This window comes from Rhyacophila brunnea, unplaced genomic scaffold (genome assembly GCF_057557595.1).
Source record: "Rhyacophila brunnea isolate RB1 unplaced genomic scaffold, BYU_Rbru_1.0 scaffold_3, whole genome shotgun sequence".
In the NCBI taxonomy this organism is placed as follows: domain Eukaryota; kingdom Metazoa; phylum Arthropoda; class Insecta; order Trichoptera; family Rhyacophilidae; genus Rhyacophila; species Rhyacophila brunnea.
In genome coordinates, this window is record NW_028232965.1 from 37,580,039 (window position 1) to 37,599,860 (window position 19,822).

Here is a 19,822-nt window from a genome sequence, read left to right on the forward strand (position 1 = left end):
ACCCGTATAATAGGTATGCGGTTTTAATGTCAAGCAATCTGGTGTTACCCACCGTAGGGCATGTCAACTTGACCACTTATTATTTTATTGTTTTACAAAGTGGTTCTGCATAATAATAATTATTGTTATAAAACTATTTAAAGTGGCCGATTTTTCTTTTTAAAATGGAACAATGTCAACTCGATATAGCATGTAGGTAGAGAGATAAACCGTTATACGTTGACATAATCTTATGAAAACCACATGTTACGTACCTACCTAACAAGATAATGTCACACATTTTATAACAAGTAATAAAATGTTTTCACATTGACGATGTGTTTAGTGCACTCAATAGAAATGCCAGTAAACCTTGCTTAATTTAACACGAGGATCGCACTTTGGGTCTACTACATGCTTAGTTTTCCATACAATGGGCCAAGTGAATAAACTTGACACATATTCAGTAAATGCTTGCCAATTGGTATGGTAAGCATTAGTATTTACTTATGAAAAAATACAAATATAAGTAAATACATTTTATTTATATTTACTACGTCAGTGGCCCATTACGCATTCGAAAAATCTTCTGAAAGGTTCTAAAGAAGTTTGGGAATCATTGATAAATTTAAAGTACGTTTATTTAAAATATTTGGAGTAAGGCCCGTTTCAGACGGGACACCGGTGTCGCGCTAGTAGGTATATAATAAGGAAGCTTTTGTATTCGAATAAAAGGGCCTTTGTAGTATGTTTATGAACGCCCCGAGCTAATGAGTCAAATCGTTTCCGGTACACTTTTCCGTCGGCCGCTACATTCGCAAGCCGCCGATACACATGTTTTTATGACCGCAGCCAGTTTTATGTTCTGATTTATATCGCGAAATTATGCGTTAACTCATTAGCTCTGGGCGTTCATAAACATAATACAATGGCCCCTTTACTCCAATACAAAGGTCTCGTCATTATATTACGAGCGCGACACCGGTGTCCCGTCTGAAACGGGGGTAAGACGCTTTTAATTGTCTCTGTAATCTTTAGATAAAAATACGTAAAATGACTCAAATTGAAATTGAAATTCCATCAAGTACCTTTGTTCGATAGTAGTCAACATCATAAGTGGCCCAACAACCCAGAGTGGGTTCTAGCCTCCTCCAAAAACTTCTGCAATCTCCCCCTATGGTGTGCCAGGTTCTTCCAGGTGCCTGCGCCGGCCGCTCTAGTATCTTTGTTGACACCGTCTAACCACAGGAGTCTGGTCCTGCAAGTTGACCTCCGACTGTCCGGGTTGGTATTCAGGTTTCCCGTCGGCGGTTGATTACTATCCATTATTGCTACATGATGCAATTAAGGTACTAAGTTCAACGAATGCGGGCATACATTCTTATGGAAGAGGTAATAGAGATCCAGGTTATGTCGAATACGCCATTTTTCTCCTTTTAGTATAAGCCCATATATCCTACGCGGCACCTACCTCTAGCTAGAATATATCTATCGCACGGTCATCAGCCTTGGAGTCCAAGTGAGTCCAGCACTCCAGCCCGTATGTCAGTATTAGTCGAATCAGTGTCTTGTAAATCTGAATTGTTGTACGACAGAAGATGCAGGACCTTAGTTGATTTCGTAGGCCCGTTCGCTGTTATGAATCTCCGTTTTATTTCCTGACTTATGTTATTCTTCTTGGTTACCAGGGAACCGAGGTACACAAAACTGTCGACACACTCGAAGACATAGTCGTTGATTCGGAGATCTGGGGGATTATGTACTTGTTAATCAGAATGGGCACATATTTACTGATAAATAATATTAGTCTCAAAAAAAGTATTGTAAGTGACCAGCATTTGAAATAAAATTTATGGCAATTTTTTCTATACAGCATATCGATTAGTTATTACCTGATTGTCTCGTTTTAAGATACTGTGTAAAGCCGCGTTGAGACGGTCCAAGTACGATCCAAGTACACTTGGACCGAGTGCCATCGGAGTGCACTCGTATGAGACATCTTAATACTAATTATTCCTATCCAAGCTACTTGGACCGCGTCCTACTCATCCAAGTTAGCTTGGATAGGAATAATTTGTATGAAGCTGTCACTTGGATGGCACTCGATCCAAGTGTACTTGGATCGTACTTGGACCGTGACAACGCGGCTTAACCAGTAATACGCGATCCTACATTTAATTTGGATAAGGGAATATATTAATATAATGACAATTTAGGGAGGGTATATTTTTAACAACTTTACTGTGGAATGAGAAATAATGATTCGCATATATTTTTTCTTATATGAATGTTTTCTGAGGAATGTATGTAGATATATACAAAAAAATAATAATTTAACATCCTTAAATCTTATGTCTATTATATATTGTTGAATAATAAACGTATGTATAAATATTTTTTATTTTATTGTGCTTATGATTTACTGAATTTCATAACAATATTGTGAGGTTTTTTTTTCATAATTATTTATTTAATAAAATTATAAAAAGGTAACCTCATTTCATATCATAAAAAGTGGGATCAGTTATGTACACAATGAGTGGGTATATTAGTTAAGTTGTTAATCTAGGACAGTCGATGTATGTAATCCTAATCATAAAATAACTTCACTTAATTTTATCTTTATTGGTTAATACTCTTTAGCAGGTTAACTTTACTAGTCTTTTAATTATTTAAAATTAGGTTCGGCTTAAAACACACACATAAAACAACGGTTTGATTAGTGCTATCATAAAAAAAACACTCAAACGTGAAATAGATAATGTCATTATCAGAATGTCAATATAATTAGAAATTGTACTACCAGTTAATATCGCATTGTTGGTATGCAGGTAATTTATTGTCTGAAGAATTTGTTTATTATGATGGATAGACACTTTAGTGAAACGGCTTAATCATTAATATGCGCAGTTGCGATTTATTTCCGTGCGCATGAAGTAGGTGGGGCTAATGTTTTTATATTTAAGAGCGTACATAAGCGAAACGGCAAATAATTTTCAACTGTATGAAGAACGAAATTACGGCCGCGTTGTCATTCGGAGAGCGATAGTCGAGGTGTCTGCACGTCGATTCGTTTTGTCATGGCGTCGGATGAAAATATTCTTAAATCGTGTAAAGATGACTAAAAAACTTTACGTATGTACTTAAAAAAGAAAACATGTCAATGAATATACTATTATTATTACGAATATAATGATAAACATAACATAACAAGGACGCATGTTAAACTTTTATGACAAATTATATTTCGTTCGGCTTCCGTCATTTGCACCCGCGACCCGCATTCCGCGCATCGCCTAGTCAAGATCTTTTTAGACCATGCCTCAGCTGAGGTATAGCCTTAATATTAATTATTGTTGACTGTGCTTTTACCGTATTTTCTCGCCTAGCGCTCGTCCCATTATTACTTGTTTCTTGCCAAAACTGTCGAATCTTACGATAATATGGTACGTTTATGTAGGGCCGTAGGGGTACTACGATGACGGTCAGCATCAAGGCCCACTATTATAATAGTCATGACATGAAACTGTAAACTTATATGATGGTGCTAGTTATTGTTCATACTTCGAATGCAACATGGTAAGCTGTTTTTTCGTTCGAAGATGATCAATAACTAGAACTACAATCGTAATTCGAAATTCAGTGCCACGGCCGGAATATTGTCGGCCTTAGGTCTGCATATGCCATTTTTTCACCTGCCTAAGAAATAGGTGGGCGTAATGTATATGATTCATTACATAATTCATCGATTGCTACTGGGGATGCTCTTCATCTAAACCAGGCCTGGGTAAACTTTTTGGATGAAAGGACACATTACAAATATAAAATGAACGGTGGCGGGCCGCAAGTAAAATACTATTTTTAGACATACATTATTTATTATCATGAAAAGGGAATTTCAACATAAAAACATTAACGATTCTCTAATAACCAACAATTTGATTTATTTATCTGCTCCTGAGCCATTTATTACCAGCAGGAAAACAGCTGATGCTTCACATCCAGACGTAGGGCCTCGTGATACGCTCGATTGTGGCCGAGTGTGGTGCGAGGCGGGTTGGTTTGGAGGGGTCTGTGTTTGTTGAATTTGTGACTATTTAATAATATAAGCATACCAGGGATGGGCATACATGAGGTCAACGAGAGCCATATTTTGGATTTTCATGTATAAAGAGCCACACCATAGTCATATTTCGAAAGGAAAACTCGCGAAAATACAAGTAAGTATAATGGGAAAGAAAATATCTGTATTTTTGTTACGAGATATTGGGAGCCGCAGAACCGCATTTGCTCACGACCGATATATACAATCTTTTTAATACAATAAAAAAAGAATGATAGATTGATTAAAAAATAATTGATAGTATTGTATACAAATTATCAAATTCATCGTTGATCACTTGATCAGTTCAGGAAATGTATTGTCAATCTATAACATAATTATGTTTGGGTAGACATTAGTCCGTCATTTCTTGATAATTATGTAATATCCTTGTTAATGTGTTGTATGAATAGAATACTACGTTGTAAATATTGTATTTTTTTTTAATTAAAATTAGTACAGGTTGGCACACGCAAAATTAGATAATTTACTTAATGATAACAAAGAGTTATTAATACTTCTTACATCATGATTAATTTCGATATTCTACGTATATAGTATTTTTATTATTAAACAAATAATTCTACACATCAATTGATTAAAAATACAGCCAATGTTATATTAAAATAATTACAAGATAAAAAGAACTTTTATATACAACGTTTTTAAATTTTCTGTTGAATTATTATGCTCAATATGCTCAAACTTGTACTTGATAATATGAAGTAAATAAAAAACAAACAAACAAATAAATATAGAATACTGAAATGTCATTTTGATTTCCATAGTAACGCACGTACCTATATATTAATAATTTAGTTGCTAGGACCACCCACTTAGCAACCAATAATAGTGGATTGGATTACGGATTTCTTCCGAAATAACTTTTCATACAAAACAGAATTAACTGAAAATGAATTCAATTCTACTTAAAGATGGCTAAAAGTATTAAAAGAATGCATTGTGCATCGTGTTCTGGTATATTCTAAAAGTTTCAAATGTCTAGCTAGTCGGGAAGCTAGTTAAAATCGATTGCAAGATTTGTACTGGCTAAACAACCACCGGACAAATAAGAATACGAGCTAATAAAAACGTTGTAAAATAAACATTAGGTACCTAAATACTTTACTTAGTTTGCGGGGTTAAATAAAAATTTTAATACTGCCACGGTACAATTTGTTTTGTTTGTTCACATTTGCGAATAATCTACCTACTCACTAAAACAATCAATAAGTCAATAAGTTAACCCGAATTAAAAAAAAATGAGAGATTATACTTTTTAGCCCCAAATTTTTTAACAATAAGTAAGTCAATTCAACGTATTTTATGAATTTTAACCTGGATTATTCTTAATCCTTTATTCAACCTAAGTACTGGTATTTAGATATGTTCATTTGTTTAATTGTTGGTACGCCTTCGAATCCTGGATCTGGCAAATACACATATTGTTTTTAATTTGTGTTTGGAGTCAGATTATGGACCTAATAAGTTGACCAAGTAGCTAACATTCGTTTATTATCAATATAAGTAAAATAATAAATGAAGACTACGCCACTTTTGTGAGCGAGGAGGAATGAAAATATTAAAAAATACACCGTCTCGTTCTATCGAGCATACACGTTTGTTGTCTGAATTATCGTAGGACGTAGACCAGTGGTGCACAACCTATTTGTAAGAAGGGCCAAGTTATCCATTTTCTAATTTTTCAAGGGTCGCAGTGGGTAAAAATAATGATATATTATACTAGACGAGATATAATAGTTACATATTGGTGATGAAGTAGGTACTTGTTATTTTTGGCCGCAACAAATGCCATTTTGGGCCACATGCCTCCCACGAGCTGCGGTTTGTGCATCACGTACCTACACCGTTCCGAGGATGGGTTTATAGCTCGAAACATAATATTAAATTGTCAATATAAATAGCTCAGATATCGTATAATGTGTTAGCATCGTTTCAGAACCAAGCAGTTCTTCTACGCAAATATCTGTCATTAATAAAATTGTGTAGATGTTTATACTTTTCTCAAATATATTATTATGTTTGTTATATAAAATCAAACATGATAATATATGACGTTCAATTCGTATATGTAATATTAATAATAATTATTAGGTACTTGAATAATTTAATTATATTATATACCATTGTAGATTTTATAATAATTATTTGCTTTACCACATTTTGTAGCAAAATATTTTTGCGGAAAAATAAAACTTTTATTTGCTTGGTCAAATCAAAGATAACAATTTATTAATTGTGACCCGTTGAGCATAGTTTTGGTTATGCTGATTTAATTAATACTCTCAATAAGTAATATTAATAGGATATTATATGTAATACGCAAGTTTCTCGCAAGATGATTATGCAAATATCGACTATTTACGACTAGTAGTGTAATGTTATGATAATTTACAAATTATGCAGTTGGTACACCGAAAAAAGAATATTGTAGCGTGAGTGTGGTACTGTGGGTAGCTAAATTCACTGATAATTATTAAACCAGTCTATTGTTTAGGGTGACTTGTAAAAAATAAATATTATGTATTATGTGACATATTTAACTTTTATGACGGTACGGAAATTATACACATAAACTACTATGTACATATACATCTACTATTACTATACTATCTATTCATAAACTCAGGGTTGACACCAATTAGTCAATCATAATTATCTATTTAGCATTCGACGATAATAATAAAATAGAAAATAACATTGATAATATAGATAATTTCCATGGAGCAGCTGATATTTATTGTTTTTAATTTCGATTAAATTTGAGTCATCATTCAGGGCTGCGAAAATTAATTGAGATAGTCAAAAGAGATGGTTTTAATTATACCTCTTCTATTTTCAGCTATTTTCTACATACAACTATTTAATTCTCAGTAAAATCCTATTATTCTGGATCAACTATACAAGATCCAACTACATTGTCGTAGTAAAAATATCATGATATTTATATATAAGTATATAATATAAAATATAGAACAATCATTTCAACGTTTTAAACGATTACTATGTTCGGTGCAATTGTATAATAGATTTTTCTTACGTTTAGATGTAGATATATCTACATAATACATATAAATACGTTTAATATCTATAATGTGGATAAATTTGCATACAAATCATTATACTCTTGTTTGCCGAAACGCGTTTTTCGGCAGTTAAAATTACTAGTTTTTTTCCACCGTCAAAACAATCACCTCCATTATACTGCCATAAATATTTAAAATACTTTTTGAGTTTAAATATAAATAGTATCTACCCAAATTTTAGTATTTTTTTAAATTTATCAATTATTTGTTAATAACAGCGGCGGTTTTCTTTGGCGAATATAACGCAATCGATTCGCCAGTTAAAGCTATTGTTACAAAATTATTAAAAAAATATCCGTATTTTATACAATTTGAGTATACAACATTACTACATTATATCAAAATCGTTACTACCAACTTCAATGGGGACCGATACGTACTTGTACATAATAAATAAACTATTAATATTATAATGTCAATTGTTTTTAGTTAAATGATGTGATTTATGTTTTTTATTTTTTATTTTTATCGAAGGGGGCGCAGAATCAGTTAGTTTGTTGGGTCTCTACGTCACTAAACACACTACTGATTAGTGGACCAAATACGCTATTTTTTACGATCCCAAAATCCTGAAATTACAATATTCCCCCCGCAAAATTTTAAATTCATTGAAGAATCTGGGATTGGAGACCCTATCTTCAGCCCTTGTGATGTATTATTAGAACGCATTAGTCATAATGCTTTATCGATATATTGTGGAGTAATTTATGTCATTGTTTAACATGTGTAATGCAAATATGTGTCATTATGTATTTACATGGCCTTAATTCCAAAATTCTTTGTTCCAGGTGCCGTCTGCCAAGATAAAAGAGAAGTGGGCGTTTACGGAGAAGCCGCTGAGATTACGCGCTTTACGAAATTATTCGCGAGTTCCACTTTCGATTTTCATCGCGACATTTTCCAAAACTCAATTATTCGTATCTAATATCTGACATAGAGATATAGACGTGTTTAGAAGCTTATAATTGTCTTTACTAACGGTTTTATATTTTGTAATTTATATACTATCTAGTCTTGTAAAAAAGAAACGGGTAAAAATATATTTAATAATATTCTTATACTTACACAAAAATCTCAACTAAAATAATTATCAATAGTGTTTGATAAATTATTACTTTGCAATTTGTAAACATAATTGGTGCGCGAAATACACTAATATAACTACGCTAATATAGGCATATTTTAAATTGAATATTTTTTTATAATTGCAATAAAGTATTCGAGTCAGTGAGTTGTGCCATAACGATCATTATTTTTATACTTTACACAGTGAAAAATAGTCAGAAAGTTGCCCGTATAAAAAAATACATTTTATAAAACCCATACAGTGTGAAAATTTACATAAAAAATAAACCTAATTTACATTTTGTGAAAGTACTTGATAGATTGAAGTATTGTTATTATTCTGCAGAATTACTAAGTTAAAAGCAGATTTGTGCATCGAATATTAATAATATTATAGTGAAGTGATAACATTGGATTTGTGTGTTAACTTTCTGTCGTTGTTGATTGTTGGTACGAGTTTTTAGTCAAGAATTTATTTGTCTGGTTTCGCCAGTTGATATAACCGATTTGGGGGTTTTGTTTGTGGGTTAATTAGTCAGAAGCAGTCATCCGCACGCGGGTGAATGCGCCTCTGTTTCGACGGCCTGTGTTTCGCGTCGCAGCGTAGTTTCGCTGAGGACGATGAAGCAGGCATGATTTCCTCGACGGCTGTGCAGAACGGCCACCCTGTCGTCAGCCAGGAGGCGATGGCGTCCCCGCTGGACGCGCAGGGTCTCCTGCAGGCGAAGGACGACAAGATCAAAGACCTCGAGATGAAGTTGAGGCTGAAAGAAGAAGAGATACTGGAATTGAAATCGCAGCTCGATAAGTTCCAGAGCGTTTTCCCGTACCATGTCAACGTTGCGAGTCCAAAGCACACAGCTGTTGTTAGGCCAAGAAAGCAACGTGCTCAAGGTATATCTGCTGAACCGCAGAGCGAGTCTACTCTTCAAGAATTGGCACTGCAGACGTTCCCGACCTTCGACAAGGATGAACGGTGAGTTTTTTTCCACATTATAGTTTAATTAGTAAAATTACATATAATTACTAAGTGTCGATGCGAGGTGTCCAGCAAATGGAATAATAATATGAGTATGTAAAATCGCATGTTTATTAGTTTTTAAAAACCTCATCAACGTATTTCTAGATTTATGATATTTATATACAACTAATTAAAATACAGGTTAAATAATAATGTTAATGCGGTTAATGTTAATATAGCTTACATTAATTATTTTAAACGAAGTATTTATTTGTCAATAAAATTGCTATAGGTACTGACAATGACTAGCAGAGTTTCGAGATCATTTTTTTGCACACATAAAACTTCTAATGATTCATATGATTTTTTTTTTAAAATACGTATATTTAACACTGGTGGCTGTAGGTTATGTATGACTAAGTTCGCGTCAACTCTACTAAGAAAACATATAAGAAAGTATTGGTAAATCTTTTATATATTAAATTTTATTCCACTGATTACTCACAGCCCTGTGTATAGTGAGACATTACATCAAGACGTATGAGCAGCTAAATGTGAGAGTTGATTAATATTTTGTTATTATTTATCGCAGCTCGTATAATACACATACACAGTACTTATGTAACACTCTGTGGTGTCTATGTAACAGTTCAATTATTGCCTATCATGCATCTATTAGTTGTGACGTATATTTTGGGTCATAATTTATTTTCCATCGCCGGCAGCCAACATCGCGCCGGGTGTCAACGCCAAGCGCCACAATTGGGCCTTATTAAAATTGGCCAAAAATGTCGGGGTCAATATTCAAATGGTTATTGATTCTTTTTATAGAATCGAGAAAATGGAGAGGCGTTTGTCTCTCGTTCGCCCACATTAACTAATTGACAGCCGGCTGTTTACTCTGGCCCTTGGCCGTGTGGCAACAGTCACACTATGTCAAAGCGCTGACAAAAAAATATACAAATAAGAAAATTGGGTTTTCATAAGTAATTGTAAGAAGAATTCTGTAGTCTCAAAGAAAATGAGTCAAAAACGTGAGTCAGATAGTTTTCCAAGACAATTCTTAATACAACAAACATACCGCCCCCTAAATATGTTGACAAGTCTTATGTCATATCAAGCCGTTGCATTTATGACTCATAAAGCATTCTTTTAATTAACAACTGTAACTAAAAAATAATAATTACCCGTAAGGTGTAAGGTGTGCGCGTGTGCGCGCGCACATCTACCGAAATGTGTCCGCACGCATGTTTTCGTCCCCCGCACAGTACTCACACTTCAAAAATTATCGTTGTCAGTGTTATTATTATATTAAATCACTAACATTAATAAATACCTTAAAAATATAAGTTTTAATGACAAATTGTATGTGTGTGTTTGTGGGGGAGGTGTAAATTTACCGCACCGGGTGAAGGCCGCCCGTCACTGACGGGTGACACCAACCCTAGTTACGCCGCTGCTTTGATGCGTTGATGATTCGTACACACAATAGACAAATTAGAGGGAACGTTGGACTCCTCACTTTCATCAAGTACATAAATTATCACCATATTACGAAAATATTAGTTTTTTATTCAATTCAATGGTGAAACTACATAAGATTACCTAGAGAATGTTAAATATAACATAGTTATTAGAAAAAAATCTAAAAAGAAGTCAACCGAGTGTGATTCGAATTCACGTATTTTACTTTCTGGGTGGGTGCTTTCGCCACTGTTATTATGTTGTAGTAATATATATCATTATCAGAACTACCAAATTTTTTCAGGTGTATGTATAGGTACCGTGTATATTATTTTAAGTAAATATATTTTAAAATGCCAAATAAAAGTTTTCTGTCAATATATTGAGCTCACGACTTAGGTACATACCGAACTGTTGGCGAGAAAAATTCCCATGTCAAGAACGTTAAAATGTATTAGAGGATTGGAGCACTTCTCTTGATTTCTCACATATTTTTTATTGTTGGTTGAAATTTTTGAAATACTACACAATACTACACTAACACAAAAGTCATGTTTTCAAGTTTTATGAAATATTAATGTCACCAGTCGTGCTATTGTTAACTTAAGAATCAGGTAAAATGCCAAGATTATTGTATATACTTATCTGCATCTAGTTTTTTTTTTAATATGTAATAAATTAACGCCATATTATAATATGTAATCAAATCGAATATTTCGTTTTTCTCTCGGTTTGTCGCTAGAATATATTAAATTTATTGCTAAAAGCGATGGCCGATCGGAATATTTAAAAACCAGCAAGACTCCAGTGATTAACCGGTAGTATGCATTAATAAATAATAATGAATTTTATGTATTCATTTGATTTACAAAGCAAGTAGATATTGAGTTAAGTGGTAGTGCATATATAGGTACATATTCTATGGACGGAATTACGAAATAAGAAATTGAATGAAAAGTTATATCTAAGTAAATAAAAATATTAGTAATTTACTTAATTAATAAGATATGGTAAAAAGTAAGTTACTGAAAACTGTTACAATGAATATTCGTTGTGATTATATGATCTTAGTATGATTATTTATATGAATTAAATGTATGGTTTAATTAAAAGTTTTATCGACGGTATGGAAGAAATTTTTGAGTTTTTCATAGTTATTTATCTTAAAATTTACGAAAAATCAGCTTTTCTGGTTTATAATAATAATGGTGTATACTAAATAGTGCTTTTACAGTCTGCCCACACATTTACGACGACACTTTTGAGTATTTTTTGTTAACTAAATAATATAATAATTGAATTTCATTTGTGTAATTTAATTCATATTAAACGAGTCTTGTCTAATTCATAATACCCCATCTGCTGATGCTACTCTGATAAAAGTAGATTGTATTTCTGTGTTGCCATTCCTTTTTCATACAATTGTTGTAGTACCAGCCTGTGTAGATTTTATTAAACGTATTAGAAGCAGTGACGTCCCGTGGGGTAGGCAGATTGAGCGTCGCTTGGGGCGGCAGTTACTCGAAGGGCGGCAAATCAATGAGAATCGTTTGGTATATAATATAGAAATAGCAACCTAAACTTATTAATAACGAAAATATCTTTCCATTAAAAAAAATTCAGCTCACTGTTTGGAAACAAAGTGTATTAATTGACATAAAAGGTTTAACAGGACTGTAATTTTTTGTCGAGTTCGCGATGTCTAGTTTACTCACGTTGCCCTTCGACGTCCTCGGTGACTGACATAATATATTCATATGAAACGACACATGCACGGATAATATAAAATACTGTATACAAAAATGGGGCGGCATTTTGTCTAGGGACGTCACTGATTAGAAGACATATAATTATTAGGTATATGTAATTTGTGTTTATAATATGTAATTAGAGAGGTTGAATAAAATCTTCTTCTATATAGGCAGATCCTCAACATAATATAAAAGTGATGAAAAAATAAGAACTTCTGGTTTACTGATTAGGTTAGCTACAAGTGATTTGGGATTGCAGGTTTATTTGACGAGAAATTCATACTTTTCTAACATGAAATTTATTTACCAATTTGTAGGGCGTATGAAAAGACAATCTGTCACGATGGATAGGAAAGCAGCCAACAATACAACATTTCATAATAATTATTTTGTTGAAAAATCATGTAAAATCGTTGGCAGGCTAGTAAGTGAACTGCATAAAAAGTGGCAGCCATTGTAGCGTTAGGAAATCGGAAATGCCAACTTAGTGATGTTAATATCTGTGCAGTTTATCAATTTAATTATGATTCATTCGTTCGGTAAATGCATTAGAATGTAATTATTGCACGTAGAAAACTCCTTATATAGGTAATTTTTATTTTATAAAACAATGCATAGTACCTATATAAGTAGATACTATATAATATTATTATGCATGTTGTTTCAATAATATTTTTTTAGTAAATATAATTTAATTGCTTGCCTCATTATTCCATCACTAGATGACGCTAGTAACTATTACACTTAATCGTAACTTAGATCGAAGAAAAAGCGTCAGTGCAAGTTCCGCGACATGTGATTTTAGAAACACACATGCTTGCCGACTAGGTTCTCCATTTTAGTCTACCAGTATATCTACTGAATGCATGTTAGGAATCAAGCGTTTGTATTTTGTAATTACATAATGGTAAAACATTTAAAGCCTGCTATACAATAAATAGTACAATGATGATTGATTATAATATAATGTTGTTCAATTACGCTTTCGCATTGTTCGTTTGATTGTGGTTTCATTTTAAATCACTATAATGCAACAGTGTCTTAAATCAAAAAAACAACACCAATAATAAACACGTATATAATATATTATAAGTGTGATAAATTATCAAAAAAACTTAACTTAGGTAGTGCTTACTTAAAATAGACTTTTTCTTGATGTTGAAAATTGATAAAACGCAGTCTGTAAAAGATGTATTCTTTGCAATGAGCGGTCCTCCAATGCGTAAGATGCTGGCTTTTCATCCGGAGGTTCCGGGTTCGATTTACGGTGAGGTCACAATCATGGCCCCTATACCCCGAAGCGGACCCCCAGGCTGGGATATTTGGCGGCTCCCCCTACGCTAAGGTCGAAGGCAGTGTGATGCTCTACAGCAGCGTTTTCAAAATGGTGTTCATGGTAAAATTAAGGGTAGGTATTTAGTATATTTTTGTATTTTTTAATACCTACATCAATTTGAATTATGGAGTTGTCGAGTATCGGCACACAATTCAAAATTACATCGCACAATCACATATTTTAATATGTATATGAACATTATTGAATTAAAATATCACCGCATGTGACTTTTTTCTATTAAAGAAAAATGTATGATGTGTATTTATCTCACTTATCTGGTCGATTCGCCACGCCGGCCCTCGCTGAGCCCGGACTTCCAGGCTAGAGCCCTGTCAGCCTCCCCTTTGAGGGGGCCACGGTCACAATAATATATTAATGTGATTTTCTCAAAGCCTGGGTGTTTGGTGATTGTTTCACTGTTTCCACTACTGTTTCACTACACTACTGTCACTGGATTATGTATAATACATCTAAAAATCTTAAAATGACATTTGCATTTATCCATATTATAAACATGATTCAAAGCGACCAGATTTTTTAACATTATGGTACATAATACATACATAATATAAAGTTGTTTTTATTAAAATAAAAACAACAATATAATATACCTAATATGTAATGCATAATTATTAGTTTACATTATAGGTCAATAGGTCATAGGACATATTATTATTATGCCTGTATGTAGGTACATCATAATATTATTATGATAATGATTATGTAACATTTTCCGTATACTGTTACAACTTTTGGTTCAAATACCTAAAATATTCATAGGTACTTTACGTTTCGTACTCAATTGCAATATACAAGAAGTCACACATTATCGGCAAAACCCCAAGATATTCGGAAAACCCTTAGTGCCGCAATATAGTAAGCAGAGCAATCGATGCACTCGTACCGATTAGTTGTGTTACCTGTGTGGCGTATCGTTTTCTGAAATGTCGGTTATTAAACTAAGTATCGAAATACAACAGATAATTTTTAACAAATTTAATGTCCTATTGTTCACGTAGAATTATAAAAGTCTGCCATAGGTAGGGTTACCATGACCCACAACTTGAAGCGGGCCCCCAGGCCAGGACATTTGACGGGGCCCGCTACCTATCGCTAACGTCAATGGTCTGTCTGTCGCTCTACAGTGGCGTTTTCCAATGGTGTGCGAGAGCAAATAGCATTTAGTATATTTTTATAGATTTTTTAATATATCGAATTATAGAGTTGTCGAGTATACTGTCGAACAAGATCTCCTTGCCAACGTGTTAAACTGTGAACTAATAAACCCCTCCTGTTTTTAACCACACATCGACTGCAACGACTTCTGGTTATCGACGAGTTGTCCACGTGATAAAAATGTGAACTAACAATCCCCTCCTATTTAGTTAATCGCACTTCGACTCCAGTGACTTTCTGTTATAGACTAGATCTTCTTGTCGGACAGTAGGTACACACAACAATCAAAAAGTACATCGCACAGCTATACATTTTAAAATGGTAATATCTCCGAAGTGAAATAGCGCCGCAGGCGACTTTTTTTACTATTAAAGCGAATTTAAGGTATGTGTTTATCTCATTTATCTGATCGACCCGCTGCGCCGGGCCCCCCTTGAGCCCGGGCCCCTAGGCTATAGCCCTGTCAGCCCCGCCTTGTGGGGGCCATCGGGTTACCATATGATACATTACGAATTGCGGTCAGATGACTTGTATTAGCAGAAGTATTTTAAGTAATTAATGAAATCGTTTATTTACTGCATATCTTAATTTTTCTCGTGCCAGCCCCTGTCGGAGGTCAGCTACCAAATCCACTTCCACCAATTTTGTTGTATTTATTTAATATTTATATATAATATATTTAACCGGGTATGCTGAACTTCTTAGTCAACAAAATACCAACAATATAACAAACAACCAAGTCAACAAAGACAAGAACACATAGCAACCAACCCACCCCTCCGACGAAGATTTCATACATGAACATAATTATAACAAGATTAGTACCTATATCACTTTTATATTATCTGATCATGTTAGTTATTTGCAAGTATTAAATTATTTTATCGAATATTTGCCTATACATATATATTTACTGTGCCTGTTTTAATAATCGTTGTAATAAACCTTAACTTAATCTATGTTTGACCGAATCATCTAAAACGGAGTCCAAATTTCACCAAGTTATTTATTTTATTCATATTTCATTGTGAGTTGATGCGATTAAAAAAACTTCAATCGTAACGATTCTTAGAAATTTAAACCAACGATATGTTAAGTTTAAACTCCAGCATCTGTCTTCCAGACAGACTTAATTTGATTTTTAATGCTTCTGCTATTTTGGACCAACTCGACCTCTACGTCTTATTTAATGATCCATATTAAATATACTTCCATTCGGTGGTGCAATTCTAATTTTCTAACTACTGGTTCGCAGTATAACTTTAATCAAATGATAATGTAATACTGAGGACGACAAGTTTCTGTTTTTTTTCATCAACTTACCGTCAACAGCAACTTTCGTCAGTATAAAATTTCTCATTAATATAAAACGGATTCATATGTACGATGATAGCACAGAGACCAATGGATTAAGAAACATACAAAACAAGGTACTCGATATGATATCTGATGCATGGGCCACGCATCCTGAAGCGGGCCCCCAGGCCAGGATGTATGGCGCCCCCCTACCTATCGCTAAGGTTAAAGTCAGTGTGATTTTCGACATTAGTGTTCCGTAAATGGTTTCCGCGGATCCCCAGAGGTAATGTGATTCTGTGTATTTTCAGCGACTTATATAACTTAAACGAATAAATCCAGTTGATTTATTGAGTTGTCGGCACTCATCATCATATGAAGCACTGATCGCGACTTCCTTTTGTAGTAACCATATAACATGCAACCCTTAGCCAAGTTTGTAAGTCAGGAACCACACTTAAAATTCTACACATGAATTATCATTTAATTACATCAATTATCATAATGTTCTCACATCAAATTGCATCGCAAAGCCAAGTTTTTTAAAATGTAAATATTCTTAGAGAAAAATAACGTTGCAGGCGATTTTTTTTTTACTATTCGAGCAAATTTGTGGTGTGTTTTTATAACTTAACTGGTCGACCTGCCACGCCGGGCCCCCAGGCTACAGCCCTGTCAGCCCCCCCTCTTGTGGGGCCATCTGATGAGTTGTATATAGTTTGGAAACGGTGAATAGACACCCTCTCGATAAATGCACCATATTCGTGCGCAGCTGGGAAAAGATTATGTCCGAAAACAGTAGAAGAAACTAGAAGAGAGTTACATCCAGCTGGTAATCGATTATCATGGTAATGATACGTCAACATCCTTAGAAATAATAAAAGATAGAGCACCTACTATAAAAGTAATACCATGTATTTAATGTACAGTCAAATATGAAGATTTAATGAGTTACAATTAGATAATATTATTACGCTTGCGATGACTGAGTTGTGACGTGTCCTCTTGTGTATTATCTAAGACGTGGGTCTTACGTTAAAATCCCTGGTCTGGAAAATTGCGATGTTCTTTCTTTAAGCACTACGGTGCATTGTTGCTACATCAGTTCCATGCAGCTTCGTTTCGGGACAAGGAAGTGTGGCACTAAAATATATTCATTCTGATACGTTTATAGTGTCATGGAAGGCGGCCGTGCACAAGTCTCGTCTACATATACATTACAGGTGGAGATGGGGTAACTCTCAGGACCCAGAGCTTGGACATGCTAGATTTAGTAACTGACTAACTTTCCGTAAAAAAAAATACGAAACCTTTTCGTGAAGCGACCAAGATCCATATAGGATTGTAGACTCAAAGAAAAAAGTACATAATATATTATAACAAATATGTAGTAAATAAATGCGTATATTTTATTTTTTCCCCTACACGTAAAAGTCACCCTACGCCTCTGGTAAACTCAAATGTTCAAATGATTAATAACGAAAAATAGAGTCCTGCATCCATTTTATCGTCATTGCAGTTTCGTCCTAACCATTTTTAACAACCGGTTCGCAGATGGGTTAGTATTTAGTTGGTTTGTAAGAACTGTTAACATCACTGCTTCCATATGACTAAATGTAATTTCTTCTGTGTGTCAGGTTATGGATGTTTTAAAAATACGTTTTACTCTTATACTGTACTCAATATTGAAAACAACATTAAAACCCTCTTTCTTCATAAAAAGATCATAACTTTTAATATTAAGGAAATTCTAAAAACAAACTTAGAGTAGGTACCTACTGTAATGCTTAATGATGTGAATGGAATAAACATCGACACACGTTAATCAAGTACCTATGTATTTATCTATAAAAGTGAGTTTTGGAGTAGGTAGTATTACTTAGGTAGGTAGATAATTGTGGTGCACACTAATATTTAAAAAAAAGTAGATAATGTTGGTTATTTTACCACGTTTTTCTTAGTTCGTATTCTTGTTTGTCCGGTGGTTGTTTATCCAGTACGAATCTTGTAATCGATTTTTAACTAACTTCCCGACTAGCTAAACATTTGAAACTTTTAGAATATACCAAACACGATGCCAATGCATTTTTTAAAAATACTTTTAGCCATTTTTAGGTAGAATTGAATTCATTTTCACTTAATTCTGTTTTGTATGAAAAGTTATTTCGGAAGAAATCCGTAATCCAATCCACTATTATTGGTTGCTAAGGGGGTGGTCCTAGCAACTAAATTATTAATATATACGTGCGTTACTATGGAAATCAAAATGACATTTCAGTATTTTATATTTTGTTTGTTGCAAAATAGCAAAAAAATGATTGTTGACAATTATTGCTTTATTTGTCCTAAATTATTAATACATAGAATTGTCAAGTTTATATGATTCAACAGAAAATTTAAAAACGTGGTAGGTATATACAAACTTCTTTTTATCTTGTAATTATTTTATATGTAATTAAACGCTGAACCGAAAATCACAAGAAATAAATTTTCAATTTTATTTTTAAAATATCTAAATTATTTAAATAATATTGTAAATATTGTAAATGAATGGCGTAGATAAAACTTTTTTGAAATGATCTAAGTAATATTTAATTATTTTCTTAAAGGCTGATAAATTCCTAATTAAAAAAAAAGTCTTCAACTTGTGAGCAATTGGTCTGCAAACCACAGCCTCTGGGAATATCCTAAAACGTGTACGGAAAGGGATGAGCTACTCATGTCGGTTCAACTAGCTGTTGGGCCGATTGGACTGTCGGACCTGGTCGCCGCAAATGCCAACATGTTGATACATTCAGAAAATTTGTCAGTGTGTATTATGCTGTGATGCGCTGCGTTACAGACAGATAAATCAAGATATACATAATACACAATGACAACAAAATTTCCTATCTGCACCGATTTTTATTTTTATTTCTGATTATATTAGTTAATATTAAATTATTTTTCAATCATTATTTTTGTTAAAACTATGTACCTAAATAATCATGATACATTTTTTTGAAATGCTAGCTTCTAGCCACTTTTTTTTTTAAATCTAGCATTTTTTTCTGCCATCTAGCTTATTTTCTTATCCTATAAGCGCATCTTTTCTATAGACAAGACTGCTATCGGCGGCTATCGAGAGTACCTAGTTATTATAATGTTAGTATCGAGGTAGTAGGTATTATAATCATCCCCGCATCCTGAAGTCCCCCAGGCGGCTAGGATCTTTGGCGGCCCCCCTACCTATCGCTACGGATAAAGGCAGTGTGACACTCTACAGTAGCGTTTTCCAAATGGTGTACGCGGTAAAATTAATGTGTATATTTAGTGTTTTTTTTAATATATTTTAATACATCCATTTGAATTATGGGGTTGTCGAGTATCGATACACAATTAAAAATTGTATCGTACAGCCACATAATTTTAAATAATAACATTACTGAAGGAAAATAGCGCCGGAGGCGACTTTTTTACTATTAAAGCAAATTTGTGATGTGTGTTTAGCTCACTTATCTGGTCGACCCCCAGGCTAGAACCCTGTCGGCCCCTCCTTTGCCCCTTTGTGGGGGCCATGATTATAATTGTTATAATAAGTTAGCC

The 19,822-nt window shown here is 33.7% G+C and overlaps 1 protein-coding gene across 2 annotated transcripts in view; it reads left to right on the forward strand.

Moving 5' to 3' along the window:
- for (cGMP-dependent protein kinase for) overlaps nt 1–19,822 on the forward strand; it is a 386,069-nt gene that overhangs the window by 79,290 nt on the left and 286,957 nt on the right. For both annotated transcript variants that reach the window (XM_085953298.1, XM_085953299.1), the window contains exon 2: nt 7,977–9,229. In XM_085953298.1, coding sequence (XP_085809424.1) covers nt 8,817–9,229 — 413 coding nt within the window. In that variant the 5' untranslated portion in view covers nt 7,977–8,816. The remainder of the gene's footprint in view (nt 1–7,976; nt 9,230–19,822) is intronic.